The following is a 27567-nucleotide window of genomic DNA, read 5'->3' as shown; positions in this document are numbered from 1 at the left end:
CCAAGCGCTTTCGTGCACCCAGAAGGTCTCTGTGCCGTGGGGTCCGGCCCCAAAAGGAGCCTTTGGTCTTGCCCTGCGTGGCATCCCCATCCCTCGCGTGGGTGTCCCAGGTGGGAAGGGGTTAACGGCACCCGATTTGCTCCGCTCCCCTCCCGGGACCCTTTTGGGTCTGAGCCCGGCACCTCGCTGCACCCCTCAAGGGTTAACCCCGCTTGGGCTGTTCAAACACCTCCAGCTGAGGTAAGCACACAGCCTGTTTGTTCAGGTAAATAAGGAAGGAATTAGATATAATGGCCAAAGGAGGCATTTGCTGACCGACCTGCGCCCGGCTTGGCTGCCCCCGGCCCCCTCGCATCCCTCGGCGCGGCCGCTGTCGTCCCTCGGCCACCGCCGCGTGCGCCCCAGCCTCGTCCCCGACCCCGTGCTGGGTGCCCGGAGCCGATGCGGCTCCGCCTGGCCACCGCGCCGCCACCGTGCTGAGCCGGGCAGGGTGCCGCTGGCCGCCCTCCCCGCCGGCACCGGGGCACCCCGCTGCGGGCCATGCCCGCCCCGGTCGCCGTGCCGAGCACCCCGGGGACGGCTCTGCCCGCCTGCCGCCGGGACCGATGCCTTTTCTGAGCTGCCCCTTCGAGGTAAGACCCCCCCACGCCGTCCCCGTCCTGCCCGTGGGACCGTTTGGCGAGCCCCCTCCTGTGCTCCCTGGAGGTTTGGCACCGGTTTGGGATGGGTATGGGGACGTCCCCCTGCGGCACGCGGCTCCTGCTGCCATCAGGGCTAGGTGGGGACGTGGCTGTCCCCCCGTGTGAGGCTCCTGGGGCTTCTTGGGGTGGTGTCACCCGAAATCGAGGAGGGTTTGCAAATCCCTTGAGTAAGGACGGGGAGCCAGGGCGCCTCCTGAGCACCCACCGCGGTCACCGTGCCGCCTCCCCAGCGAGGGAAGGTCCTGCAAAGCCCCGTGCCTCCCGGGAGGCAGGGGGACAACGAATTTTGGGGGCACCATGTGGGTGATGGGAACCGGCGCCCTTTACGGAGGTCTCGGGCTGCCAGCGAGGCGCTGCGAGCTCAGGGGCGCCCGCAAAGTGCTTGGAGCCCTTTTGTCAGACCTGCACCTTCTTGGAGCTGCGGAGCTTTTCTGGATATTTTTCTTTTTTTTTTTGCAGTGCTCAAGGCACATTGGCTCTAGGTTCGGTTTTTATGGTTATGCTCGGCTGGTGAAAGACAAACGCCACTCGGCTGCCAAATCCCCCACAATACGGCCTTTCTCATGGGCAGGGAGCCGCCGGGGGAGGAACGTGCTGCTATAAATAGGGGCTCCCTGGCCCTGCATGGGGAACACCAAGCTCTGCTGCTCACCTGGGGGGACGCCGAGCACTGGGGCTTTGCTCTGGCCCCCGGCTGGCTGTGCCAGTCCCCCCCCCCCCCCGCTGCTGTTTGCCTCTTTGTGCCAGTGGCCAGGGCAGCCTGACCTGGGGCGCAGGCACCCGTGGGGACGCTGGTCCCCATGCCAGCACCCATGCAGGTAACGGGGAGGGAGCTGGGGGGCACAGCAGGAGGCTGGGGGGCAGTTGGGGGGCTCCAGGACCCCGAGGTGGGATTCATCCCTTCCATGCGGTGGGCTTGCCCTGAGCGGGGGGGGTCTCTTGCCATAGCAAGACCCCGATCCATCACGTCTCCACGAGTGCTGCCCCAAGCCCCCAGACCCATTTGGTAAATCCCCGCTCCCTGTGCGCAGGGGTGAGGGGGGGTGTGTGGCACCGTGGCGGGGACCGGTGGCCGGGGGGGGGACGTGGCAGAGGCTGCCGGGGAGGGTGGCGCACACTGGTGGGACCCCACGGTGCCGGGAGCTGCCTCTGAGCACCCCGGTGTCTGCTGCTGGGGAAAAACAACAGGAACACCTGAAACCTGAAGATGTGAAGGGGTTTGGGGGCAGAGGGGGGATCGCTGGGTCCCCCTTCGTCTCCCATCCCCAGGCTGTCAGGCACACGGGGAGGGGGAAGCTTAAAGGACGAGTTAAAGGGAAGCCCTGCTGATGGGGACCTGGTGGCACGGCACGTCCCCGTCCCCATCCCACTGCCAGGGGGCTGGGGTGGCACGCAGCCTGCCCCCTGCCCTGCCCGCTCTCAGCTCCCACAGCCCCGCTGGAGGATTTGGGGACATCCCAAGCCCGGGGAGGGTTTTCGGAAGCGCCCGAGGATTTGGGGACATCCTGGGTGCCGCGGGCAGTGCCGCCTCCGCGCCCGGCCAACCTGCGCGGGTCCCACGGGGCTTCCTGAGCCGCGCTCCGGCACAACCTGTTCAACCGCGGATTTAGTCGTAATTAACGGGCCCATTGTTCGAGGGTGGGGGTGGATTTTTTTTTATTATTTTTTTTAATTTTTTTTTTTTATTTTCCATGCTTTCAAAGGCTGATCCTTTGAAAGATGCAGGTGTCACCGCTGTGTGCAATTGCGGGTCGCGTTTGCCAAGAGAGCTCTGGGGCACTGCAGGCGAGGTCCTTGTCCTCGTCCTCACCCCCCTCGGCCACAGCCTCGCCGAGCCCCTGATGGGGCTGAGACCCAGACGGGTGGATTGCAGCCGGGGCAGAGCTCTGAGCCCAGCAGGGACCCGGCGCTGCCCCAAACCCTGTGCCTGGCAGCCCCCCTGTGCTTCTCGCCCCGAGGGAAGGCACTGGTTGGTTTTCTCGGCCATTTGGAGAGGCGGTGTTGGGGCTAGAGGGACCTGGGCTGTCGCGGTGCCCTTCAGCTGTGGCTGCTGCTGTGCTACGCAGGAGAGTTTTCCTCCTTGCTCTGCTCCAGGCAGCAACGGGAAACGAGCCCTGGTGCCGTCAGCTCGGCCCCTTGCCGTGCATCCCCATGGGGCCAGGGAAAGCCGGGAGCGGGGGCACCCCGCACCCATCCGAGCTGGCACCCATCGGTGTCCGCAGCAGGGACCAGCACAGGGTCCCTCGTCCTTTCAGGGCTGGGTGGTTGAGTTTTGCTCCGGGACCTGCGAAAAGCCCTTGGGGGCTCCATGGCTCCATCCTGGGCTGGGGGCTGCTCCTTTGCCCCCTACCCCCGAGCTTCTCCTCCGCGCTGCGGGCACCCAGCTGCTTGGCGGGGCCGTGCGCCCGTGTCCGTGCTCCCGGGAGCCTGGGAAGCCCGGCGGGCTTTGCGAATTCGGTGGCACTTGTTTGTTTAAAAAGTGTCGCAAGAGCTAAGTCCCTAATCGCTTCCTCTCTCGCCCCGAGCAGCAGGACGAGCGCGGGGCCGCGCTGGCGTGGCTTCGCCGCGGGCGAGCTGCGGCGCTGGCAGCGTGCGCGCAGGGCAGGGAGCGCTCGGCGGGGCCGCCGTGATTACCGGGGTGGCCCCGGATAAACCAGAGGGGAGCACGGGGGTTTTGGTGAGCCACGCGTGTCGGTGCTCCCCACGAGCATCTCGGTGCCCCGGGATGCACCTCCAGCTCTCGTTTTCCAAAGCGAAAAGGGAGAGGAAAGGGGAAAAAAAAAAAAAAAAAAACCTCCCAAAACGGCTTCTTAGAGCAAACAGGTCCCCACCCAGCCCGGCCGCCTGCGTGCCAGAGCGGGAGAAAGTCAAACAAAGGCCCCCGCCCTGAGAGTACAGCACGTTTTGTCGGATGATTGCTCAGGCTTTCGGGGCCACTTTCCCAAGGGATCGGGTCCTTCTTGTCCCAGCTGGGGACGGGATGGGGACGGGTGCGTTGCCGCCACCCCGCTGCCTCCCTCCTGCTCCTCCTCGTGCCCGTCCCGTGGCTGCGGCAGCTCGATGCCCGAGGGAGGGGGCTGCGGGGAGGCTGCGGGTCCCAGAGGAAGGGACAGAGGAGCCCCTGGCCCTGGCGTGCCCCAGAGGGTCTCGTCCCCATCCCGCAGCCGGCGCTTTGCAGGCCGGAGCCGCGCAAGCTGTTACCGCGTCTCCTTTGTGCCGGCAGCAGCGTGGGGCTGGATTTAGGGCTGATCTGTTAAAGCTCTTCCTTTAATCCAGAGCAAATAAACGAGAGGTTTGGAAGCGGGCGCCATCTCTCAGGGAAACTGCCCGGGAGGTGGGAGCAGCCCCACGGGGCAGGCACGGCTTCCTCCTCCTCCTCCTCCTCTTCGGGTGCCCGCGGCTCCTCCATGAGCTTTTCCAAAATTTTTTTTAGGGTTTTGCCAAGGGTTAAACACATCCCTGCGAGCAGCACGTGGCCGGTCCTCCCCGTCACCCTGTCACCCTGCCGGTGCTGTGGTGCCTAACGGGGGCTGTTAATGAGGTTTAATGAGCCCCACACTGCCTCTGGGAGTGCCCAGCTATGGGGGGAGCAGTGATATGGAGATGAGCGGGGTTTCGGCAGGTTTTTGGCACGCCAGGAGCTGTGAGGATGGTGACAATGGCTCAGCCACCTGGGCTCAAGGGACTCCTGCAGGAGCTGTGGGACTGTAGGAACTCCCAGGGCCTATTTTCCTCTTTATTCCCTTAAACCCTTCCTTTTCCCCTCACCGGGATTTAGAACAAATGGGGAAACGCCTCACACCTGCCGCTCTGCCCCATTCCCCTTTGCCTCATTTCCTTGGGTCCCTTTGGGGTCTTGGTGGTTTAGGGTTGGTTCAGGCTCCGCAGGCTCTTTACGGCAGGCTCCTTTCTTATTGCAAACGCTGGGTAGCAGCGATGCTACTTCTTGTGCTTCTAAAGAGCCTCAGGTCTTTGTATTTTTATTTTTATTTTTAATTCTTTTAAAGAGAAATGCCCCGAGGCCGGCGAGGAGCTCGGCAGTGCCCTGGCCCTACGGTGCCTGTCCCCAGCCTCTCCCCTCGTGGTGGCTTTCCCTCCCCAAAGCCTCCGGATGCCTCTCGGGGAGCTTTCTCCGCGGATGGAGCCGTTCCCTGGTGTTGCCATGGAAATTCGGCAGGCTCATCCTCTTCTCCGCAGCCTCCAGGGCTCCCCGCGTACCGGAGACAGATGGGGACGGGCCAACTCAGGGACTTTTTCTTGCGGGAGAGCGAAAAGAAAGTTCTGGTCCGGGGGCTGGCAGCAGGCGGCCGAGGGCCAGGTGCCCGGGGAGAGGCAGATCCGAGTGCCATCACCACCGGGGCACCCTCGGGTGGAAGCAGCAGGCGATGTTTTCCACGCACACCCACGTTCCTGCGTGGTTTAGGCATCCTCCATCCTTTAACGCCCACGGGCCGCCCTGCATAGGTGCTTTGGGGGCCCTCCAGGCTCCATGCAGGGGGCTTCAGCCCAGCTGGGACCCTCCTGCTGCAAGCCTGGTGCCCGAATCATGGGAAAACCCCAAAGCCCGCGGTGCCCGGGCTCCTTCCCCGTGAAAAACAGGACATCTCCCAGCACCCCCAGGCAAACCCGAGCCCTCATTCATCCGAGGGCTCCCCGTGCGCCGTGGGTCTCTTTGGAGGATTTTCCCCCTCTAACAGGCTTAGTGCCTCCCTTTGTGCCTGCCGCCGGGGCTGAGCCTCTCCTCTCCTCCCCTCCCGGCAGGTCCGGAGCCAGCGCTGAGCGCAGGAGGCATGGGCAGCGCCGGCCCCGGGCTGACCGCTCTGCCCCCCGGCCGCCTCGCCCGGCCCGACGCTGCCCCCCTGCCGCCCCCCTGGGACCCCGGCGCCCGTGCCTGGGGCTGCCCGGACAGCCCCAGCCCCCCCAGCACCCCCGAGCAACCTCTCCCAGCCTTCTGCCTCCATTACTTCGACATGCTCTACTCGGAGGACATCGCCTGGGCTTCCAAGGGCATGGGGGAGACGTCCCAGAGCGGTGCCCCCGGGGGGCGAGGCGAGGCGCAGAAGGAGCCGGAGCAGTGCCCCGTCATCGACAGCCAGGGTTTGGGGCTGGGGGCCGAGGGGGACCTGCAGGGCGGCCTCCCCTTGGAGGAGCACTCGCTGGAGCAGATGCAGAGCATGGTGGTGGGCGAAGTGCTGAAGGACATCGAGACGGCCTGCAAGCTCCTCAACATCGCCGCAGGTGGGAGCCTGTGCCCGGCGGGGGGGTGCCCCCGGCCCTCCCCACGGGGTGGGAGCGGGGTCGGTGCCGTCTGGGGAGGGATGTGCCGGGGCTGCAGGTCCCGATGCATTCGCAACCCCAAGCGTCGCCCCAGGACGGGGCCGGTTGCTAAAATAAAACGCCCCTCGCCCCTGGTGGCTCGGGGAGATGCCGAGCCCTTGCCGTAGGGTGCTGGTGGCACCCCGGGGTGCTGCAGCCACGGAGCCAGGAGGCGGTAATGGGGAGGAGAAAGTGGGACTTTTTAAAATCCCGTGAAAATGGGATTCCAGGGAAACCTGGGAAACTGGGAGCAGTTGGATGAGTGGGGGAGGTACGGGACAGCCCGGAGCGGGGAGCTGCTGGGGGTGTCACCGCCACAAGGCCAGCAGCTTCGGGATGCGCGCAGGTCCGTGCAGGCTGCCCGCTCCCCAAAGGATTTGGGGCGGTGCAGGGAGGGGGCTTCCCAAAGCGAAGGAGGTGGCACGGGGACGGTCCCACCGCCCCTGGGGCGCTGGGGGAGGCTGGGAGCGGGGTGCCCCTGCGTGGGGCCGGGGGGGCTGCGCTCACTGCCCGGCCCCGGCCCCAGACCCCGCGGACTGGAGCCCCGGCAACGTGCAGAAGTGGATCCTGTGGACGGAGCACCAGTACCGGCTGCCGCAGATCGGGAAGTCCTTCCAGGAGCTGTCGGGGAAGGATCTGTGCGCCATGTCCGAGGAGCAGTTCTGCCAGCGCTCGCCTGTCTGCGGCGACGTCCTCCATGCTCACCTCGACATCTGGAAGTCCGGTAAGGTGCCGGGGACCGGAGGGAGCCGGGAGCGGGTGATGCCGTGCTGGGGGAAATGCTCTCTGACCGCCCGCTCCTCCCTTCCAGCCGCGTGGATGAAGGAAAAAGCTGCCCCGGGGGATGTCAGATACTGCGGTGAGTTCCGCACGGGCTCAGCTCCACCAGCTGGACAGGGAGCCCGGCCCTCGGTGTGGGTCTGGGCTGGTGGAGAGGCTGCTCCCTGCTTAATTGCAATTATCCCTCGTGTTGGCACCCATGGGATTGCGTTCCCTCCGCCCGAGGGCTTCCACATGGTGCAGCAAAGCTGCAAGAACCGCGCCAGCCCCATCCTGCAGCCGTGCGTCCTTGTGGGGCTGCAGGAGGGCTGGACGGAGCCGCTCTCCCTGCAAGACGTGGAGCAGAAACCAGTGCCCCCATCCCCATCCCTGGGCTGCGGAGGGAGCCGCACGCGCCGAGCCGGGCTTTCTGGCAGCCCCCTGGGCAGCGCAGGGCAGCGGGGTCCCTCTCCCCAGCCTCACTTGTCCCCGTCCCTTCCAGGCGGTGACACCAGCTGGGCGGACAGCGAGGTGGACTCGTCCTGCGCCGGCCAGCCCATCCACCTCTGGCAGTTCCTCAAGGAGCTGCTGCTGAAACCCCACAACTACGGGCGCTTCATCCGCTGGCTCAACAAGGAGAAAGGTGGGCGGGCGGGCGGGCGGGCGCTGCGGCGGCCCCGGGGCCGGGGAAGGGGGGGGCGAGGCGGTGACCCCGACGTCCCCGTCCCCGCTCCCCTCGCAGGCATCTTCAAGATCGAGGACTCCGCGCAAGTGGCTCGCCTGTGGGGCATCCGGAAGAACCGCCCGGCCATGAACTACGACAAGCTGAGCCGCTCCATCCGGCAGTATTACAAGAAGGGCATCATCCGGAAACCCGACATCTCCCAGCGCCTCGTCTACCAGTTCGTCCACCCGGTCTGAGCGGCGCAGGAGGGGCAGGGGACCCCCCGCCGCCTCCCTCTGCCTCCCCGACCTCACGAACCAGCAGCCAGCACTTAAGGACCGGGGCTGGGGTACCGGGAGGCTCAACCCCGCCGGCCACGGACTGCGGGGACCCCCCTGCCCCCAGACCCCAGCCTTGGAGCGGGGACGAGCCTCCAGCTCCGAGACCACCCCCGGTGTGCCCAGCTCCGGGGCCAGGACCCCGCACGGAGCCTTCGTCTCCCGCGAGCGCTCCTGGCTGAGGGTGGCTGTGGATTTTGGGGCCGGCGGAGGAGACGGGGGTTTGACCGGGACAAGATAAGGGCTGATGTGTTTGTGGCTGGGGTGGGGGCTGCCCGAAGCCTTGGTGCCTTTCAGCAGGGATCAGGGTGGGAGCGTGGACACCCCGGTGTCCTGCCTGCGGGTGTCTTGTTGTCCCCACGCACCGTCCTCCCTCCTCTGCAGCCTTGGGCATCAGCAGGACGCGGGGCCAAGAGCAGCCCCCAGCAGGAGACCCCAAAATCCCCATGGCATCACTTGTCCCAGCACGGGGGACCACCGGGACCACGCTCCCCTGCAGCCAAACCCTGTCCCCACGCCACCACCAGGCTGTGGGACCTGTCCCCTTCGGCGCTGGTGACCCCGTGCGCTGCAGCAGGGCTGCTCCGGATTCACCCCAAAACCCAGCTCCTGGCTGTTGGGGATGGGGTGGGGGGGGATCTGCCCCTTGCCGCAGCTCAGCCCTGAGGTGCCAAGACCGGGACCACCCAAATTTTGGGCCTTGGGGGATAGCGGCGAGGCTCGTCCCCCACCCCCAGGCAGGGGCTGCAGGTGGCAGGGGAGGACAAACCCGGGCACGGGGCACAGCCGGTGGCTGCGGATCTGCCCCGTGCCGGAGCAGCCGGGCACCACGGGGACGGGCGCCTTGGCTTCACCCCTCAGGGGGGAGCCCCCCAGCTCCCGGCCTCCCGCACCTGCTGGTGGGATCCCAGTGGTACCAGTGGGCTCGAGACCCGGGAATGGAGGCATCCCCCCCCCGCTGGGTGCATTGCCCCTGTCTGCACCGTGCGTTTCCCAACGGGAGCAAAATGCCAGCACGGGACCTCAGCTCCGACCCCTTCTGAGCCGGGTCCCCAGCCTCGGGCACGGGGACCCCCAGAGCCGCCAGGTCCCCATCCCTGGGCTCCTCCCTACGTTTTGGATTTGATTTTGCCTGCCCGATTCCTGCCTTTAGGAGAAGAGAGCTGCCAGCTCTGCCGCTTCCCTCCGGGAGACGAACCCGAAGCGCCGCTCTCTGAGCCAGGACCTGGACGCAAACCCAGGGACTGTCGAAGCTGCACATTTCACAAGGGTCTAAGTTACCTGGCAATGTTGACCTTTTATATTATAATTGTTATTTGTTTATTTTTCTTTCTGGTTTTGGCCGGCAGCAAGTTGTGGTTCAGGTTCAAACGGGGAGGGTGGAAGGGAGGCCCGGAGACCTGTGAGACGCTTTGTGCGGGTTTCAAAGAAGAAAGCCCGGGCTGTTGGGCTGCTCCTTTGTGTTTAATTAACCAAGCTGCCTGGTGGTTTCTGGGCTGCCTGTTTTGGTGCTCTGCTCACACGTGGCCGGCCTCACAGCCTCGCAGCCGGGATGGAGGCTGAAGCTCCTGGAGGACGGCGAGGAGCAGGGGAAGGAGCAGCCTTCACCTCTGAAAAAGGGGGAAAAAAAAAAAAGAGAAATGGGGGAAAAAGTGAAATGTGTCTTGCGATTTTGGTGTGCGCGGGGAGGACGGGCTGGAGGTGCCGGTTGGACCCTGAGGGTGGCTGCAGTGGTGGTCCCCGAATCCTGTGTCAAAATCCCACCCGAAATGAGTCATTTTGGGGAGGCAGCTCCGGGGTGCGCGGAGGCACGGGGCTTTTTGCCGGCCCCCCGGGGGTGTTTGGCCACCTTCCTGGCAGCTCAGGGGGTGACGCCGGGATCCCAGCACTGCAGAGAAGCAGGTGAAATGCCGGCTGCGTGCCGAGAAAAATCCTTTTTGTCCTTTCACGTGGGGCTGTTTCACTGCTGCTGCTCTCAGTGGGCGCGGGAGCAGCGCTGCGCTCGGGCAGCCGGCACCGCAGGGTTTCTCCCCAAGCCCTGGCTGCTCCAGCCCATAAATAGGGGAAAATCCCATTCCCCCACCCTCTCCCGCTCCCTCCACCCCGCTGCATGCAGCTGCTGCTATTTCCCAGGGCGGCCCTGGCCCTCCGGGCATGGGAAAGGGGCTGGCGACCCACAGGTTGATTTTCCCAAGGTTTTAAGGCTCTGCCCACTGTGCCAGCATCGGCTCGCTGCTCTGGGGCTTTCCCATCTCCCGTTTATACTGGGAAGCACTGGTCAGAGCCCATTGCCTTTGCTGGCCCTGGGGATGCTCCCCAAAAGCCAGTTTACCTTGAATCCCCCTATGGGCTTCTCAAGGCTTTGCCCGGTGGGTCAGGTCACCCCAGAACAGCTGCTCCCCCCTCCCGCAGCCCCCCAGGACCCCAACCACGTGCATGACACAGGGTTTTCCCCAACCCCGTACCACCAGCCCGCTGCTCCCCGGGCCCTTTCCCAGCCAAACCCAAAGGCAGCGCCTTCCCCGCAGGATGCCGCACGCTCAGGACCGAGCCCTGGTCCCGCAGCACCCCAAAGCCTCAGGGTCGGGGTACCCCTACCTGGGGCTGCCTGGGATGTGGCTGGGTTTTGGGGGGATGAGGGGGGTTCGGGGGCTCGCCCCAGGCTGGGGTTTGGGGTCTGTAACCCCCAGAGTTGCCTCCGGATCGGCGCACGCCACCGAGGACCCAGACCCGGAGAACGCTTACAGAGCTCGGTTATTTTCTCTTGCTGCTTTAGTTGTTGTATCCACGGTAATACGATCACAATATATATATATATTATATATATACTTCTTAAATTACACAAATAATGTACAAAAAACCGGGGTGCATTGCTGAGACAGGTGGTCGGTTAGGTTTTTTTTCTGACTTGTTTTTTTTTTTCTCTTGTTTCCCATTCGCGGACCTGGCAGGGGCTGGCGGTGCCCGGCGCTGCGCTCCCTGCTCCCGGGGGAACGCCTGGTCCCTGGGGCCAAAAAAATTCGCCAGCCAACGGAGCGGGCAGGCGAGGAGAGGGGGGGGATACGTGGGGAAGGCATCGGCGTCGATGCTGCTGAGGGTGGTGGCGTGGAAAAAAAGTGGATGATCAGAGAAGAGGGGTAGGGGTGAGAGTGCTGTGCGGGGGGCACCCATGGGTGCTGAGGGGCTCCGGTCCATGCTGATGCTGCTCCCAGAGCCCAGGTGCAGGAACAGGGTGAGCCTGGTGCGTGTCCCCCTGCCCCTGCTCCCGTCCCTCCTGTGCAAGACCTCAAGAAGGGGTCGGAGGGGACGGTCCCCAGCGGGTCCCCGCTATCCCGGGCTGGCTGCGGGGTGCTGGCGGCAGCGTGGGGCTGCGGCGAGGTCCTCGGGGAAGCGGCAGCGCTTTTAAGGATCTGGTTTGCCCGGGATAAACGCCCTTGTGGAGGCCGCTGCTGCTCCCTGCAGCGCAGGCAGGGCTTTGGCTTGGAGAGTGGTGGCGGCACCCGGCCACGAGGAGGAGGAGGAGGAGGAGGAGGAAGCTGGAGAGATGCCACCAAGCTCCATGCTGGGGCTGGTCCCCCCTTGCTCGGTGCCCCTGGACGGTGGCAGGAGGGGACGTTGGTCCCCTTCCTTCGGGGATGGAGGATGACTCGGGGAGAACACGGAACTGACAAAAAAATCGACGGAGCAAAACCCCGTTCCCTCTCATTTTCGGGGGGGGGCGCGAATTAGGTTGGTCCCAGGAGCTTCAGCGCCGTGCATTTCGGAGCGGTTGCGGCCAGTCGGGAGGCGGCTCAGGATTTCAGTGTCTGTGACAGCCACCAGCCAGGAGCTCTCACCGGCTGGGCTTTGAGATCTTGAGGTATCGGCTTTTCGCTCGGCAAATCAGCTAACGCAGCGCGGACAACGTCATCTTTCGCTTCACGTTATCTTAGAAGAAGAAGAAAAGCGGCTATGCAAAATACTCTTCGGAGACAACTCTTAAAAAAATAAAAGCTTGGTCGGAAAATATGTCTGAATCTCTAACTGTGAGGGGTGACGGACCGGACGGCGAGACGGCTGGCTGGCTGGCGGAGAGATGAGACAACGGAGGGTGGATTTATCTGCGGACAGCGACGAGGAGCACACCACAAGACTTAGATTGCCTCCACGTAGTTGGCGGGGTAGAGACCTAGCTGCCCGTTGTCCAAGCGCCCCTTGCACCAGCCTTGCTCGTCTTCTTCACCCAGCTTGGTTAGCTCATCGCCTGAAGCGGGAGGTAGAGAGGTGAGAGCTCGTTGCGGGCGTTGGGGCCTCTCCTTCCCCAAATTTCTCCCCCGGATGGGGCTGCTGGGGGTTCTGGGACTGATCCTCAGCAGGTTTGCAGGGCGGAAAGGCAAGGGGTGCCCCATGAGACCTCACGTGCCCTGTCCCACCACCCCTCCAGTCCCACCCCGGGTCGCGCCTTCCCCTCTCTGCCAAACGCCACGGTTTTGAAGAACCGGCATAACCCTGACACAATTCGGGGCACTTTACACCAAAAAGCACAGCCGTGAGACCCGCAGCTCGGGCGGACGCCCCGCAGGACAGCCCAGCGCCCGCGAGGCTCCGCACCTGCTTTGAAGCTGAGCTCGTCCTGCTCCTGCCCGTCGTAGTCGTACAGCGCCCGCACCCGCACGCCCTTCCCCGCCGAGTCCTCGTCGAAGGGGTTGGTGCCGCCGTTGGCCTCGCTGGCGTTGAAGGAGTTGCTGCCTTCATCGTCGGACCACTCGGCGCTGTAGGTCTGCCCGCGGTCGTGGCTGCTGACGCTGGGGGGGTGGGGGGGGAAAGGAGAGGGGATGGCGGGGCGGGCGGGCACCGGCCGAGGCCGAAATCCGGATGGGCGCTGCGGATTTCCCGAGCTTACGGGGAAGGGGGGCTGGACACCAGTCTAACGGCCAGCGAGACGTGGAGGGAGGATGGAGCAGAGCGGTGGCCGTCACCAGGGACATCCCACCCGCCTCGGGTGTCCCAGTGGCACCAGGAACGTTTGCCCAAGCGAGTGCTTGCTGCATTTGCTGTGTCCCTCTCCCCGATGGCCCTCACCTCCCGCGCTCGCCCGCCGACGCGCCGGTCTCGCCCGAGCTGACGTTGGTCAGGGTCACCCCCTCGCCCTTCTTCATCTTCTCCTTCCTCGTTATCGTGTGCGTCAGGTCCGGGTTCCACTCCTGGGAGCACAAAGCACTCACGCTCAGCACCCCGACACCATGCGGGGGGCAGCTGGTACCCATCTGGGGGGGGAGAGGGGGTTCCGAGCCTCACCTCGAACTGGGGCCAGTTCATGGGCATGCCGGGGCCACTGGTGCTGCGGAACCACCGGAGATCCTCCTGCGCGTCCGAGAGGCGGATGGTCTGCTCCAGCTCCCGGTAGACGTTGGCGTAGCTGAGGGGAAAGGCGAGGGGTGGGGGGGCTGCGGGGATGGACCCCTCCTGGGGAGCCCTGGTGGTGGGGACGAGGTGGGGAGATGCCCCAGGCCGTGGCACCTCCGAGGGGACAGTGGGGGACGCCGCCCTGGCACCTCTTGGTGCCCACAGCGTTGCCCAGAGCCCCCTGGTATCGCAGCGGATGGGTTTGCCTGGAAGCACCCGGTCCCTCCAGGGCTTGGTTTGCTTTCTGGCCCTGTCACGGGTGTTTTCTGCCCAGACAGCCAGGGGGACGCCTACCTGCTGCTCTCGGCCAGGTTCAGGTGCCTCTTGATGTCCAGCAGCACTTCCTTGAGGAAGTTGAGCCTCTTCTCCTCGAACTGCTGGCACTGCTCGAAGACCTGCTCCATGCTCTCCATGTACTGCGGGGTGCACTTGTTCAGCTCGTCCAGCACCTTCTCGTACTTCTCCTGAGTCTGCAAGGAGCGGGGGGGGGGTGCCCCGGTTACACCAGCACCCCGAGAGCCTCCACAGGGCAAAATCAGCCTGGTGGAGGGAGAGACCTTGCCCCAGCAAGAGGGGCAAATCTCTGCCCTGCTCGCACTCCCCCGCCACTTCTTGTGCAGATGCACGGGGACAGGAATAGGGGAATAAATGGCCATAAATGGGAATAAATGGCCATGAATGGGGAATAAGTGGCCATTTCTGGTGCCCGATGCTGTTTGAGCCCGGAGCTGAGCTGCCCCGTGGCGCTGCTGGCTCGCACCTTCTGCACGTCTTGCTTGCACTTTTCCACTTTGTCCTGGAGCTTCTTCTGCTGCTCGGGGGTGTTGGACTGGTCCGCCTTGCTGTTGGCTTCCCGGGTCATGGCCAGCTTCTCCTCCTTGCAGGCCAGGTGGTAGGCTTTCTTGGCCGTCTCCAGCTGCGGAGAGAAGAGGGGTGGGGGGACGTGAGGACAGCAGGGACCCGGCGGTCCCACGGGTCCCACGCCGCGCTTCTCCTCTCACCTCCTTGAGCTTCTTGGCCCAGGGCTTCTGTGCTTTCCGGAATCCATCCTCGGCCTCCTTGGCCTCCTTGAAGCCTCCCATGATCTGCTTGTGGTAGGCGTCCTTCTGCCAGTTCTTGACCTTCTCGAAGTCGTCGTTCAGCAGGCTGTTCTTCACCTCCTGGTGCAGCTCGCTCACCTTGTCCGCCTCCGTCATGATGGCCCCCCACGCCCTCTCCAGGCTGCCGTATTGGGGGCCTGGGGGGGTGGAGGGGACGGGTGAGCACCCCCTGCGGCCCCGACCCCCCTCCGGTGACCCCCGGGGGTCCCGGCTCCCCGCCGCCGGGGCCGCGGTACCTTTCTCGATCAGCTGCCTCCACCGCTTGGACCAGTCGGTGAGCTGCTGGGCGTAGGACTTCTCGATCTTGGCCCTCTCGTGCACGCAGTTCATGAGGTCATTGCAGAGCCGGTGCCCGTCATCGATGCGCTTCACCGTGCGCTTGTAGTTCCCCACCTGGCACGGGGACGGGGACGGGGACAGGGGTGGGGATGGGGATGGGGAAAGGGATGGGGAGAAGGATGAGGATGAGAACAGATGGGAACAAGGGTGGGGATGGGGACAGGGATGGGGATGAGGATGAGAACAGATGGGGACAGGGCCGGGGACAGGGATGGGGATGGGGACAGGGACGGGGACGGGGATGGGGATGGGGTTGGGGATGGGGATGGGGATGGGGATGGGGATGGGGAGAGGGAGAGGGATGAGGGTGAGAACAGATGGGGACAAGGATGGAGATGGGGACAGGGATGGGGATGAGAACAGAGATGGGGATGGGGAGAAGGATGGGGATGAGAACAGATGGGGACGGGCGTGGGGATGGGGATGGGGATGAGAACAGAGATGGGGATGGGGACGGGGACAGGCAGATGTGGGAGCAGTGACCGGGGGTGCCCCAGGGGGGGTGCAGCGATGGAGGTTTTGCTCCCAGCCACCTCCTCTCCCTCCCTGAGGGCTGGTGGGGCAGCACCTCCTGCAGCCCCCCCCAAGGACACCGCAGCAGGGACGCCCGCGCAGGGCTGGATTCGGGAAGGGAGGGCACAGCCCTGGGTGGTGACGGCGAACGGGGACACTGTGGGGACAAAGGGGGGGTGGCCGGGGCTCACCTCCCAGAAGCTGTCGGTCGTTTCCTCGGCGGCCGCCGCCGACTCGTCGTAGGAACCCGACATGGCTCCCGGGGCGGCCTCGGCCGTTGGTGCGGGCGCTCGGTGGCTCTCGGGCAAGCAGCAGCCTCATGCACTGGGGGGAGCAGAGGGGTCGGGGGGGGGCAGCAGCCTCGCAGGGCCGAGCAGAGACCCCCAACCCTATCCCATCCCACCCCACTGCATCCCCATCCCCATCCCCTGCGGCGCCACGGGGTGAGCACCCAGCTTCAGGGGATGGGGAGGGGGACAGAGCCATTCCGGCTCCCCTCCTGTGCCCCCCGCAAGCCCCCCCAAGGTGCCATGCAAAACCCAGACCCTCCGCAGGCATCCAAGCCCTGCTCGAGCCCCAGGGTTTCTTATGCAACGTCTGGGCAGGCAGAGCCGCCGCAGAGCCACCGAAACCCTAAAACCTCTCTGCTGGGATGGAGAAACGAGGGGAGGGATGCGGGGGGGGGGGCCCTTACCCGGTGGGGGCTCTGGCCCGGCCACTGCGCATCCCCGGGGGAGCCGCTGAGTGGGGGGAGCGCAGCCGGGAGAAATTCTCGTCCTGTTATTCCAGCCTAATCCGTCCTGATCTACAGAAAAACGGCATCCCCGTGGCGTCACGTGGGCCTGCTGCATGGCTTAACCCTTTGCCGCTCTGCCCGGAGACGCATTTTTGGGGCTGGGGGGACGCCGGTGGGGCTGGGGACTTGGCCAGCAAGGTGGCACCGCACGGGGACGGAGAGGGGACCGCGGGAGCCACGGGCATCGCTGCGACCCCTCCTGCCCCGGCTCCGGGCAGCGCTCCCATGGGAAGCGCTGGGCTTGTCCCGCCTGGCGTCTGCCACCAGGGTGGCAAAAAGCAGCCCAAACCACCCCAGTTTTCCCCAAAGGGGCTGCGGGAGGGGGGATACGGCCACACGGTGCCACGCACCATCGCAGCCGGGTCACAGCCTGCCCTTGGGAGAGGGTGATGGCCGGGGGAGGGGGGGGGTGCACAGGGTGCCACCCATGGGACCCAGCCCGCTGGGTGCCCGCTCCCCCCCTGGCTGCGTGCTGCCGGCCCCGAGCAGCCGTCGGGTTCGGGGCATGGAGGACGGGGTGCCGAAACGGTTACTGGAGCGCCGCGGCCGGGCTCGCTGTGCTGGAACTAACAGAGCCTCGCAGGGATTTAGTGATATAACCACGAATCCCACCAATCCCCGCGCCGCCCTCCCCAGACGGTTAAAAATAAACGCGTGACTGTCCCTCGCCCCGCCGCGGAGGCGCAGATGGAGGGGACCGCGGTGCCGCCGAGCGCCGCCAGCACCGGCCCCGCGCGCCCGGCGACGCGCAGCACCCACCCGCGCAGCACCCGAGCACCCCTGGCACGGCCACCGCCCTCCCCACGGGCCAGGGTCCCCGACCTTCGTGCCCACCAGCCGCGCCACTGCACCTCCGCAGGGCCCTGGGGTGTTTGGGGCCACTCTGGGGTTGTGTTTCTGCTTCTCCAGCTCTTAATTTTGTCGCAGAGGCTGCGCTGGCAGCGTGAGGGCATCCTCGGGGCGATGGGGGTGAGGGACCCCATGGAGGGTGCACGGCCCCGGCTGGGGGGGTCCCGTGGGACCCCCGAGCACACGAGGCAGTGGGGCTGTGGGGCACTGCGGGGTTTGGCTGCCGCAGCTTCGCTCCTCGCTGTGATCGGGTCCGAGCCGCAGCTTGGGGGTTATTTTTGGCTCTGCATCACTTCTACAGCTCACGCTGCCGCCTTGTTGCCTCTCTCACCGTCGCACGCGCACGCAGCCGTGCACGCACACCCGTGTGCCCCTCCACGTCCCCAAACCCATACAGTCCACCCCGGCCCCGTGCCCACCGCCCCGGGCAGCCTCGTGGCCCCCCAGCCACCCTGGCCCCACATCAAGGCAGCAGGCGGCGATGCCCGGTGGCCGAGCCGCGCTGTGGCGAGCTGCCAGCCCCAGCTGGGTGCCGCTGCACCCAGGGCAGCAGGGGGGGGCTTCACTTCACCCCCCCCAAAGCTGCTGGAGAGGAGCTATGGAGGATTTTGCACAGCGCAACGGTGAAATCTGTCTCAGCTCGTGCCCACGCGGAGGCTGGCATGTCCTTGGGTTGATCCCACAGCTGCCAGTCCCCCTGCGCGTCTCCATCCCTCCTGGCACCCCGCTCGGTGCTGAGCGCTGCCGCAGCCCGCCGACGGAGCCGCTGGCATCGCAGGGGGTCTCTGCCCCCGTGCGGGCACCGAGCTGGCAGAGAGGGGCCGGGGACGCGGGCGCTGCTCCCGTGCAGGCAGGAGGCTGCTGCAATGCAGAGGGCTGAGGCTGCCGGTGCCGCGGGCACGGGATCCGGGCGTCCCTGCACCGAGGGATGCGGCCGGACCCAGGCTGGACCTGCTCGGCCCGGGCAGGCTGAGGCTGGAGGCAGGTTGGTTGCTCTGCCTCCTGCGCAGCCTCGCTGAGACGCGGCCCCAGCCCCACTGCAGCCAGGACGGGGCACGGCACGGGGAGGTGGCAGCGGTCTGCGTGTGTCCCCATCCTGCCCTGCTTGCTGGGGGGGCCAGGAGGGGCTGCGCAGCCTCCCGGGGGTGGTTTTCCTGCTGCAAAGAGCCCTTTGCCAAAGTAGGATCAGAGCGACGCGCGGCGAGGAGGGGAGCAGAGCCCAGCCTGTGTCCCTGTCCCCATCCCGCCCCAGGCAGGGGGGTTTGATCTGGTGATAACGCAGAAGGAGCCGGGGCTGAGCCCTGGTGCGGGGCTGTGAGCGCTGACAGGGCTGGGAGGAGAGGCGGTGACTAATTCCTGGTGAAAATACCCAGGGAAGGGGGGAAGCCGCTCTGGCAGCTGCGCTTGGTCTGCAGGAATCAGAGGGACGGCCCCGCACGAGCAATAACAGGGCTCGGTGGGGCTCTGTCCCCACCTGGGGCTGGGTCGGGTGCAGCCCCTGCAGGGCTGGGATCAGCCCGATGGAGGACGTGGGAGCTGCTCTCAAGGTTTTGCTCGATTTTGGGAGCAGCCGAGGGCTGTGCTGGGCCCCGGAGCAGCTCCTGGTGGCAGGGACAGACCCGATCTCTCCCCGCAACGTGGGCTCACGATACGGCCGGGTCCCCTTCGCCAGCATTTCAGAGGAGCCGAGCAGCACCCGGAGCTCTCCAACACCAATCCCTGAGCCCAAACCGATGCCGTGCAAGGAGCCGCCTCGGTGCAAATCCCTTCTGCAAACCCCACGTCCCAGCTCCAGCGCAGAGCCCCAGCCCCACGGCCACCAGGGCGCGGGGACCCTTGCCTGCAGGAGCGCGTGAGCCGGGGCCGGGATGCCGACCTGCTGCGTGCTGCTGCCTTGTGGCTGCTCGGTGGCTCCCAGCAGGGCCATCTCCAGCAGCAGAGAGCTCAGGCAATTGGAAACGGACCAGCTGTCTGAGCTGCTTTCATTGCAATTAAACTCCGAGACCCGGCAAGCCGAGCAACACCCTCGCAAGGAGCCGCAACGCGAGGTAGACGCCGTGTGCCCGGGCAGGGCCAAGGGTGCGCGCCAGGCTTTATCGCTAGGGGCTCGGGCCGTGTTTTAGCAGCCCCGGCTCAGGTGCTGAGCTCAGGGAGGTTATTTCCTCGCCCTCGTTGCAGCATGGGGCTGGGCGTTGCTCTTTGGGTGGGCGCAGCGCCAGGCCCCGCTGCTATACCCACATGGGAACTGCCCACGGCGAGGACAAACGGGCACGGAGCAGCCGAGGGAGCCCAGGGCAGCGCCGAGAGCAGAGTCCAACCGCATGCAAAACCCGCTGGGGAGCCCGGGGAGCTCCATCCTGCCCGGGCCTGCAGCCCCGGGGCTGCTGCATCCACCGCAGGTGGGACCCAGCACCCTGGTGCTGTGCGCACGCGTGCACCCAGCGCCGTGGCACCAGCACCTTGGTGCTGCTCCTGCGAGCATTCGGGTGCGAGATCCCCCCCCCAGCACGATGTCGGGTCCTCGTGCAAAGCTGGTGCTGAGCTAGAGGAGCGGGTGCATGGTGTGCTGGAGGGTGAAGGGCTGATCGCTGCCCTCCCGGTGTCCCAGCGCCACGCGGGGATCGCCGTGCACCCGCGGCACAGGGGACGGGCTGCCGGGCTCTGCCCGCAGCATCCTCCGCCAAAAAGGGGGCTGGCGAGGGGAGAGGGGAGATGGGGTGGGGGGGAGCCGGGTACAGGGGGCAGCGGGGAGATGGGGGCTGCGGGATGGGGCCGTGTCCTCCTCCCTGTGCCGCTTTGGGGAGCGGTGGCAGGGGTTTGGGGTGCCTGCGGGTCCCCAACCCAGCGGGGCTGCTCCAGGGGCTGGGCGCTGCTGATTCATGCTGGCAGCCGGCTCCACACCCCGAGCAGAGCCCAGGGCTCGGGGCCGAGCAGCCTGGAGAGGCGTGAGCACGCCGGGGAAGGCCTGAACGCGTGTCCGCCCCGCTAATTATCAAATGGAGCCAAAGCCTGGGAGGGGGGGGAGGCGAACCTGGGCCCTACCCAAGCAGTTTCCTCGGTGGGAGCGGGCTGGGCGCAGCTCACGGCAGGGCTGCGCCCCGGCAGGACGGCTCTGGGCAGGATTGGAGCCCTGGGGCGAGCAGCCAGGCGGAGGGGACGGGGGTCCCCATGTGCCGGGTGCTTTTCCCTGGGGTTTTGGGCAGGGCGGTGCCACGGGGCCGGCTCGGCCCTGGCGCACGAGGTGGCTGCGAGGGCAGCACGTCGCTGGGAGCGAGGGGAAGGTAAAGGTTGGGAAACCTCCTCTGGGAGAGGCTCTCCCAAAGAACCCAGCGCAGGATGCGCCGGGGGCTGTGCCCTGCCCCAACTGGAGTGGGGGGGGGCAAGCGCTGGGGGGGGTCCGGCTGCACCAGGGACTTGCTGCGCCCAGCTGGGGCAGGGCTCGGAGCTTCCCAAAACCCAGAGGGTTTGCAAAGGAGGTTCCCCGACCCCGGGACGTTACACGAGCCCCGTGTCCCACGGGAGGACGCCTGTCTTGCTGGGCTGGGGGCTGCGCACCGCGGCTGCTGCCACGTTGCAGGATGGGGGAGATGCTCCAGGGCAGCTTCGCCTTCTGCATGCTCTGCAGAAACGTTGCCCTTCCTCCTCCTCCTCCTCCTCCTCTCCCCGGAGTTATCCTGCTCGGCACGCAGGGCACCCATCAAAGTCTTCCAGGGATTTTTTACGAGCCTCGTGCAGGTTTCTGGAAATATGCGTGGCATTTGCAGATAACGCCGTGTTTCCCCCCGGGGGGAGCTCGCAGCCGGGCTCGGGGACTGCGGCTGTGCCAGGAACGCGGACAGGCTCCGGGGGCTGCGGGGTGCGGGGAGCTGGAGCAGGATTATCAGCCCCACGCAAGGGGTCAGGCCTGGGGAAGGGAAACTGCTCCGAGCCTCAGCTTGCGGGGTTTCGACCTGCCTGCTGCCTCTGCAGCTTTTCTCAGCCCCCCCCTTCTTAGCTCGCTGCTGTAAACAAGGGTGCTCCGACTCTCGAGGGGGGATTTTTGCGGTCCCAGGAGCAGGGGTTAGGCAGAAATCCCCAAATGAGGTTTGCAGTCAATCCAAGAAGCAGCAGACAACGGTGCCGGAGGGTACGGTGGTGGTGCTGGCCCCCTGCTTCTGCATCGGGGAGGGGGGCAGCCGGAGCATGGGGTGCTGGCTCAGGGGGGGTCCCATCCCCGTCCCCTTGGAGGGACAGGGCTGGGGCTGGCGGTGGCGGGAGGTGACCGGGGCCGAGCCTGGGGCCGGGGGGGGCTGCATTCAGCTGCCTCTGGCGGGGGAAGGAGGCTTGGGGCCAGAGGGGGCTCAGCAAGGGGGTAGGAAACGGGGGGGGGTGTTGGGGGGAAGCAAAAGGAGGCAAAAGGAGGGGTTTTAGCAATGGGGTGAGGCGCTCAGTCGGGCAGGGGGGCAGCAGTGACAGGAACAACCCAAGTCCCCGCTGCTGCCTCCTCCTCCCCCCCCCCCCGTGTGCAGCTGGGGAAACTGAGGCACGAACCTGGCAGCGCCACCGAGGCAGTGCCCCCTGCCCCAGCACCCCCCCGGACGTGCTCCGGGGCTGAAGGTCACCCGCGTGTCCCCCCCCCAGCTTGCAGAACGGACCCGGGGACGCCGTGTCCTGCCTTGAGAGCGGGCTGCGACCCAGCACCATCCTGCCCGGTCCCTCACAGCACCCCCTCCGCACCCCCCCCAGACCACGCAAGGCACCCGGGCACCCCGCGCCCCCCCGTCCCCGCGGGACACCCCGCTGCCCCCTTTTCCCTTCCTAGGCCCCCCCCGCAGCCAAAACCCGCCCGGGGGGCTGCCGCTTACCTGGGCCGGGCGGTGGGGGGGGGGCTGCGAGGGTCCGGGGGTGGGAGGGGGGGTCGGGGAGCTCGGCGGGACGGGTGCGCTGCGTTGCGCCGCGCTCAGCACCAGCCGGGCAGCGGCGGCGTGCGGCCGCGGGAGCGCGCCCAGCCTGCAGCCTCGCGTTGTCAAGACAACGAGGGATGGAGCCGCTGCTTGCAAAGGTTGCAAAAATCATCGGTGGACACCCCCCTTCCCCCCCCCCCCCCCCCAGCATGAAAACACCTTGGCCTGGTGCCCTCCCCCCCTCCCCAACCCCGCAGCGGGTAGCAGCAGGGTGGGCGCTGGCTGCGCCTTTGCGTGCGCCCCGGGGGTGCTGCAGGAGCCTTCCAAGTGGCCGGGGGGTGCTCAGCACCCGCTTGCCGGGGCGCCCTGCTGAGCGGGGTGCCCTTGGGGTGCCGTGGGAGGCAGCAGCAGGGTGCCACCAGCTCGTGCTGGGTGCGCACGGGTGCTCAGCCCCGCTGGGCCAGGCTCCTTTCCCTCTTAGGCTGCGGTTTTTTTTTTGGGGGGAGCTGAGTGAGGATCCTAAAGGCATCCTCGCCCCGCTGCCCCCTGGGGTCCTTGCGGCCCGAGCACAGGGTGTGGGGCAGCAGGATGGGACGGAGCGGGGCGCCCCCTCCTCTCCTCCCCCTGGCCCTGCAGGGAGGGCTCCAGGGCTGAGCTCCCGCAGAAACAAAACCCCAAAAAACGCCTCCGGGGAGGCAGCCGGTGCTGCCCCCGCACCAACTGCGCCAGCTGGGAAGGGGCTGGCACGAGAGGGGGCGAAGGGGGCTCTGCGCCCCGCAGGGTGCTGCCCCGGGGTCCTGCCTCCTCCCAGACCCCACAGCTTGTCCCCAGGGGTCTTATCGCGGGGTGCCACGTCCCTAGGAGCCTGTGCCCGTCACGGCCGGGGTGCCGAGGGGCTCTCCAGCTCCCCGCGCCTGCGTTTCCCCCCAGCTCGCGGGTGATGTCAGGGAAATTAAAAGCCAGCAGGAGACGAGCGGGTTGAGCCGAGTAACCGAAGCCGCCCGCAGGAGCTGCAGTAAGGAGGCTGGCTGGGGCCGCGTCTGCCTGGATCGGGTTGCCCGCAGAATGCGACCCGGTCCCTCGAGGCTCAGCCCGGCTCAGCTTTCCCCTAACGAGCGCTTCCAGTCCCTAATGAAGCTCGCTGGGGCTCGCCGTGCTCCTGCGTGCCAGCCCAGCGCATCTCCCCGCCTCACAGCTGGCCAAAAAGGGCCTCGTGGTGCTGTAGGGCTGGCAGCAGCACCGGGAGAAGGCAGAGCCAGACCCAGGAGGGCCGGCGATGGGGGCACCTCGGTGCCTGGGGGGGGTTCCCTCACCCGTTTCGGCTCCTTCGCCAAAAACACGGCCACCACAAACTCCTCCCGGCGGTTCCCATTTCCCACAACCTCTCCTTTCCCCCACGAGTTCCCTCGTGGGAAGCGGCGGCCAATATTGGCAGGAAACGAGCCTTGATTTATCGGGCCGTTTGGCACTCCGCAGTTACGATTCTTGGAGCGCCGTGGCCAACCGAGGAGCAAATTATCCCCGGCCGTGCTGCCAGCAGCCTGCCCGGGCGGCCCCGGGGCGAGCGGGGTCCCCGTGGGGCCGGGGGATGCCCCGCAGGCAGCGCTGCGTCTCCGCAGGGGAGGAGAGAAATGCTTTTCTGGGGCATGAACGCCAGCCTTTGCAGCGCGAAGGGGGGATTTTCGAGCACCGCATCCTCCCGTCTGCCGCCCCTCGGGTCCTGAGCCCTTCCCTGCCCTCCCGCTGCCGCTTCCCACTCGGTGCAGGGGGCAGGAGGTGGTGTGGGTGCCCCTGGGCTTGCCCCGTGCCCAAGGCTCGCCCCCGCCACGGTCCCAGGAGCCCCCCCCGGCTCGCTGGGAGAATGCGAGCGCAGGGCTATTTTGCATCTGTAATTAGCAGCGGAGGATAATTGGCCCCTCTGCAGCAATTACGCAGAAAAGCGAGCCATTGTGGAGAGCCCCAGCGCGGGGCAGGTGCTGCCAGAAACCCGGCTCGCAGCGACACAATCCCCTTTTTGTCTGCAGATACCCAGCCCCGCGGGCACCCTCCGAGCCCCATCCGGGGCAGGGGCAGGGTCGGGGACATAAAGGCTCCATTTTTCCTGGGAAAACGCCTCGCCGCACGGGGGTCGCTGCCTCCTTCCCCTGCTGCTCGGCCCCACAGGGGAAGCTCCCTGCTCCAAGGCTCCTCCGCGAAAACAACGGCAGGACTCGGCGTTTGCCCTGGCGTTGCACAAATCCCGGCCCCGGTGGCTGCCCCGCCGGGGACAAAGTCTGTCCGTGCCGTTCCCAGCGCCGTTCCCACCCCGGGGTGCCCACGCACGGCCGAGGAGGAGCAGCGGCAGCGGGGGACTGGGGGGTCCCGGCGTGGTGCAGCCCGCACGGAGCCAAAATCGGGCTGTGGCTGCCTGCGGCACGTGGCCCTGGTGCCGGCACCTTCCTCCTGCGCTGCTGCCGCCAGCACCGTCCCTTCCTCGCCCTGCCCGCATGCACGTGGCGAGGCGATGCCCGCCGGCTGCCCAGCCTCGGTCACCCCGATCCTTTTAGGTAAACCCCGGGGGCTGCAACCTGGCACCGCGGGGAGAGGCAAAGCCCCAGGAGGGGACGGGGCCAGGCCCAGGGACATCACTGCAGGCACCCCCGGGATGGGCTCAGCGCCGTCACCGGCAGCTGATCAATTCCCCTCGGCGTTTCTAATCTTCTTCCCGAGCCTCTCCTCTCTCTTTCCCAGCTCTCGTCCCCGAGAGCGAGCCGAGGAGGGCACGGGGACACAGCCCGACGATGCCACCAGCAGGGCCGCTAACCAAAACCATCCCTGGGGGAAGAGCTGATCTCCCGGCTTCTCGTTTCGCCTCTGCTGTGCGCTGCCAACCAGCCGCACGTGGCGGTGCGGGGTCGCCGTGCCCCCCCCTGAGCTCGGGGGCGCCCCGTGCCGCAGCAGCTGCCTTGCCCCGAGTTTTATGGCCGGGGCTCAGGGATACGGGAGCAGCTCGGGGGGGCTGCAGGGGGAGGCGCAGCTCTAATCCGTTTAGCGAAGCTCTCGCTTTGCCGTTTCTGAGGCAGGTGGAAGAACGGCGAGGAGGGGACGCGGGCAGCTCGGCGGGGTGAGCTCTCCCCGGTGGGTACGAGGGGCCGGGGGCTGCCCGCTTCTCCCTGGGGGCTGCCGTGGTCGCCGCAGCCTCCCCAGCTCTGCCCTGCGAGGTTTGGCCTTCCCCCTCCATCTCCTCGGGGTGTCCCTGTCCCTGCTGTCCCAAAGGGGCAGAAACCAGGAGATAAAACGGGTCCCTTCGAACCCAGCCCGCTCCCGGGGCCGAGGGCAGGATGCCGCGTTTCTCCCCGGGCGGGCAGGGGGATGCCGAGCGCATACCAAGGAGGCAGGGGGGAAGGCGAGCACAAGCGGCCGCTTGCTCAGCACTGACAGCCCTGACAATCGCAGGCTGTTCGGGGCGGCTTTTTGGCTCCCAGCCCTCTTCTGTGCATTCACGGGGAGCCGGAGGGACCCCGCTCCTGGCGCGGGCTGGCCCGTGGGCTCCCGGCGGCGCAGCGGCTGAGCCACCCGCGGTGCCAGCCCCCAGCCTGGTGGGGTGAGCGCGGCCATCCCTGGGGTCAGCGGCCCCCCAGGATCCCCCTCATAATCCCCAGGATCCCCCCACAACCCCCAAGATCCCCCCGCAGCCCCCCCAGGATCCCCTGGGGGCCAGCAGGGCCGCGTGGCCTATGGGGGTGATGCAGCTTTTGCGTAACGCACGGAGCAGGGCGTGCGAGGGTGGGGATGTGCAGCGGCCAGGCCCTGTGTCCTCTGAGCCCCGAGATGCTGCAGAGCCTCTGTGTCCCCCCCAGCGAGACCCCCGCTGCCATTTCCCACCCGCCAGCAGCTCCCCAGGAGGTTCAGGAGGCTGAGCCCAGACCCGAGGCACCCCCACTGCGACCAGAAAAAGCTGGCGAGCCCGGACTTTGGGGGTGAACCCACGACAGAAAGCAAGCCCCGATCCTAGAGAAGTTTGGAAATTGCTTAAAACAAGGGGCAGCGAGCTGCTACGCCAAAATGTATCCCCCTTCCCTGCCACGGGACCGTGCAGGGGCTCCCAGGGGGGCAGCACCACCACGGCACACGGGGACATGCCGAACCCCGGCATCCCGTCTGCTTCCCGGGGCCACCGCCGCCACCGTCCCCCACCGCGAGCCCCCTTCCACCGCCGCCAACCTCCCGGGGGCCTGGTGGGCTCCGTATCGCGCCGGGAGCCCCGGGGGGACGCGTGCCGGTACCTTGGGCGAGCGGCTGCGGGGAGCAGGGGAGGGCGCGGGGCGGCCGCGGGGCCGCGGAGGCCGGGGGGCAGCGGGGGCGGCCGGGGCGCCGGCGGGGAAGCCGTCAGCTCCGTCTCGCTCGGGCTGGATCTGCACATTGGGAGGAAGGTCACGGCAGATGGGGAGGAGGGGGGTAAAGATCAGCACGGAGATTACCGAGGCATTTTTAGCCAGCCAATCGCCGCCCCGGCCCGCCGTAATGACTCCTTCGCAGCACAAGGTGAAAACGCTACCGCAGGAGCGGCGAGGAATAAGCCCAGGAGGCTGCGGGGGGGGGGTCCCGGCCTCCCTGCGGGCTGTGTCTCCCCACGCTCCTTCCTTCCCCTTCACCCTTTCACTCCGCAGCCCTTTTTCCCCGCTCTCCTCTCCCCGTGCAGGGAGGGCAGCCCCAAGCCACCACGTCTCCCCCCCGGTGACCGTGGGTATGGGGACCGCAGGCAGCCCCCGGGCCATGCAGGATGGATGGGGAGCACCTCGCTGACACCTGGACGTGGCATTTTTTGGGGCAAACAGGCGGCATTTAGGGCACGGCTGCGGGGAGCACCGCGTGCTGGCGCCGGTGGTGCTGGGGGAGCTCGCTGGGCCGGAGGAGGAGGAGAGCGGGAGCGGCGCTGGCAGCGCTGGGCGTGTGTCCCGCGGCCTCCCCGCACCTGCACGTCTGTCCTGCTCCCCCGGGATTTACAGCCAGGGGTTTACAGCCCGGCTCCAAAGGGCGCTGCCGGTTCCTCCTCCCCTACAGCCCTTCCCTGAGGGCAGGGCTGGTGGCAGTGGGGGGCTCGGGCCCACAAGGGGACCTGAGCACCGAGGCTCTGGGCCTCCCATTGAGGGGCTGCGGTGGAGGCAGGGAAGCCAGAGCCCCGCCACGAGCGTCCCCGTGTAGTGCGTCCCCAAGGAAAACAGACACGGTGGAGGTGAATCTGCTCCTCCCCACCGGGAGGCTGCCCCCAAGCACCCGCAGAAGGCTGCGGGAGCCTCCCGTGGGGAATGTTTCAGCCTCCCCAAATGGAGGCCGTGCTCGGAGCCCTGCCCAAGCCTCCCCTGCCTGGCTCAGCCCCACGGGCGGCCTCCCGCTGAGCCCCTCGTGCCGTACCCGGGCCAGTGTGGGGCGTACGGGCAGGGGTAAGAGCGAGGCCAGCCTCGAACACTAATCCGTGCAGGATGATCCCGGCCACCGGCACTGCAAATCCCATCGCTCCCGGGCAGGTGTGGGAGCCGCAGGGGCTGCCCTGGTGCTGGTGGGGCTGGGGGATGAGGGGCTGGGGGACGAGGGGCTGAGGGGCGAGGGGCTGAGGGACGAGGTGACGAAGGACGAGGGGCTGAGGGGCGAGGGGATGGGGGGCGAGGGGATGGGGGGCGAGGGGATGGGGGGCGAGGTGACGAAGGACGAGGGGCTGAGGGGTGAGGGACTGGGGGACAAGGCGATGAAGGACAAGGGGCTGAGGGATGAGGGGCTGGAGGACGAGGGGCTGGGGGACGAGGGGCTGCCCTGCACAGGGGGCAGCTCCTCCATGATGGAGGCTGGAGGAGGAGGAGGAGGAGGAGGCTGGTGGCAGAGGCAGGTGGCAGAGGCTGGCGATGGAGGCCATAGCTGAGCACCTGGCCCCTGGCACGGCCCCAAGG

The 27567-nt window shown here is 67.0% G+C and overlaps 2 protein-coding genes across 6 annotated transcripts; one reads left to right on the top strand and one right to left on the bottom strand.

The window, feature by feature from the left end:
* The first annotated feature begins 315 nt into the window (after window positions 1-315).
* On the top strand, window positions 316-10787 carry SPDEF (SAM pointed domain containing ETS transcription factor). Of its 2 annotated transcripts, none has more exons than XM_066982809.1 (6): window positions 316-632; window positions 5463-5939; window positions 6544-6741; window positions 6829-6876; window positions 7279-7419; window positions 7519-10787. In XM_066982809.1, the coding sequence occupies exons 2-6, from the start codon at window positions 5492-5494 to the stop codon at window positions 7695-7697; spliced, it is 1014 nt and encodes a 337-aa protein (XP_066838910.1). In that variant the 5' UTR covers window positions 316-632; window positions 5463-5491; the 3' UTR covers window positions 7698-10787. The 2 variants fall into 2 exon arrangements, with proteins under 2 accessions (XP_066838910.1, XP_066838909.1); XM_066982808.1 differs by lacking the exon at window positions 316-632 and adding an exon at window positions 1278-1519.
* Window positions 10573-26059, bottom strand: PACSIN1 (protein kinase C and casein kinase substrate in neurons 1). Of its 4 annotated transcripts, XR_007165850.2 has the most exons (11): window positions 15810-15963; window positions 15307-15439; window positions 14500-14656; window positions 14165-14400; window positions 13924-14079; window positions 13458-13633; window positions 13056-13176; window positions 12840-12961; window positions 12369-12562; window positions 11820-12021; window positions 10573-11705 (listed from the first exon to the last, which is right to left on the bottom strand). XR_007165850.2 is itself a non-coding variant. In XM_066982806.1 (10 exons), exons 2-10 carry the CDS (start codon window positions 15367-15369, stop codon window positions 11912-11914), a joined length of 1335 nt encoding a protein of 444 aa, XP_066838907.1. In that variant the 5' UTR covers window positions 15370-15439; window positions 25909-26059; the 3' UTR covers window positions 10573-11911. The 4 variants fall into 4 exon arrangements, 3 of the variants coding, with proteins under 3 accessions (XP_066838907.1, XP_066838908.1, XP_047926841.1); XM_066982806.1 differs by lacking the exon at window positions 15810-15963 and adding an exon at window positions 25909-26059 and having other exon boundaries at window positions 10573-12021; XM_066982807.1 differs by lacking the exon at window positions 15810-15963 and adding an exon at window positions 21605-21624 and having other exon boundaries at window positions 10573-12021.
* Between the last annotated feature and the right edge of the window lie 1508 nt (window positions 26060-27567).

Source organism: Anser cygnoides, chromosome 25 (genome assembly GCF_040182565.1).
Source record: "Anser cygnoides isolate HZ-2024a breed goose chromosome 25, Taihu_goose_T2T_genome, whole genome shotgun sequence".
Lineage (NCBI taxonomy): Eukaryota > Metazoa > Chordata > Aves > Anseriformes > Anatidae > Anser > Anser cygnoides.
The sequence above is the reverse complement of the archived record's forward strand: the minus strand, read 5'-3'. Positions and strand labels throughout refer to the sequence as shown.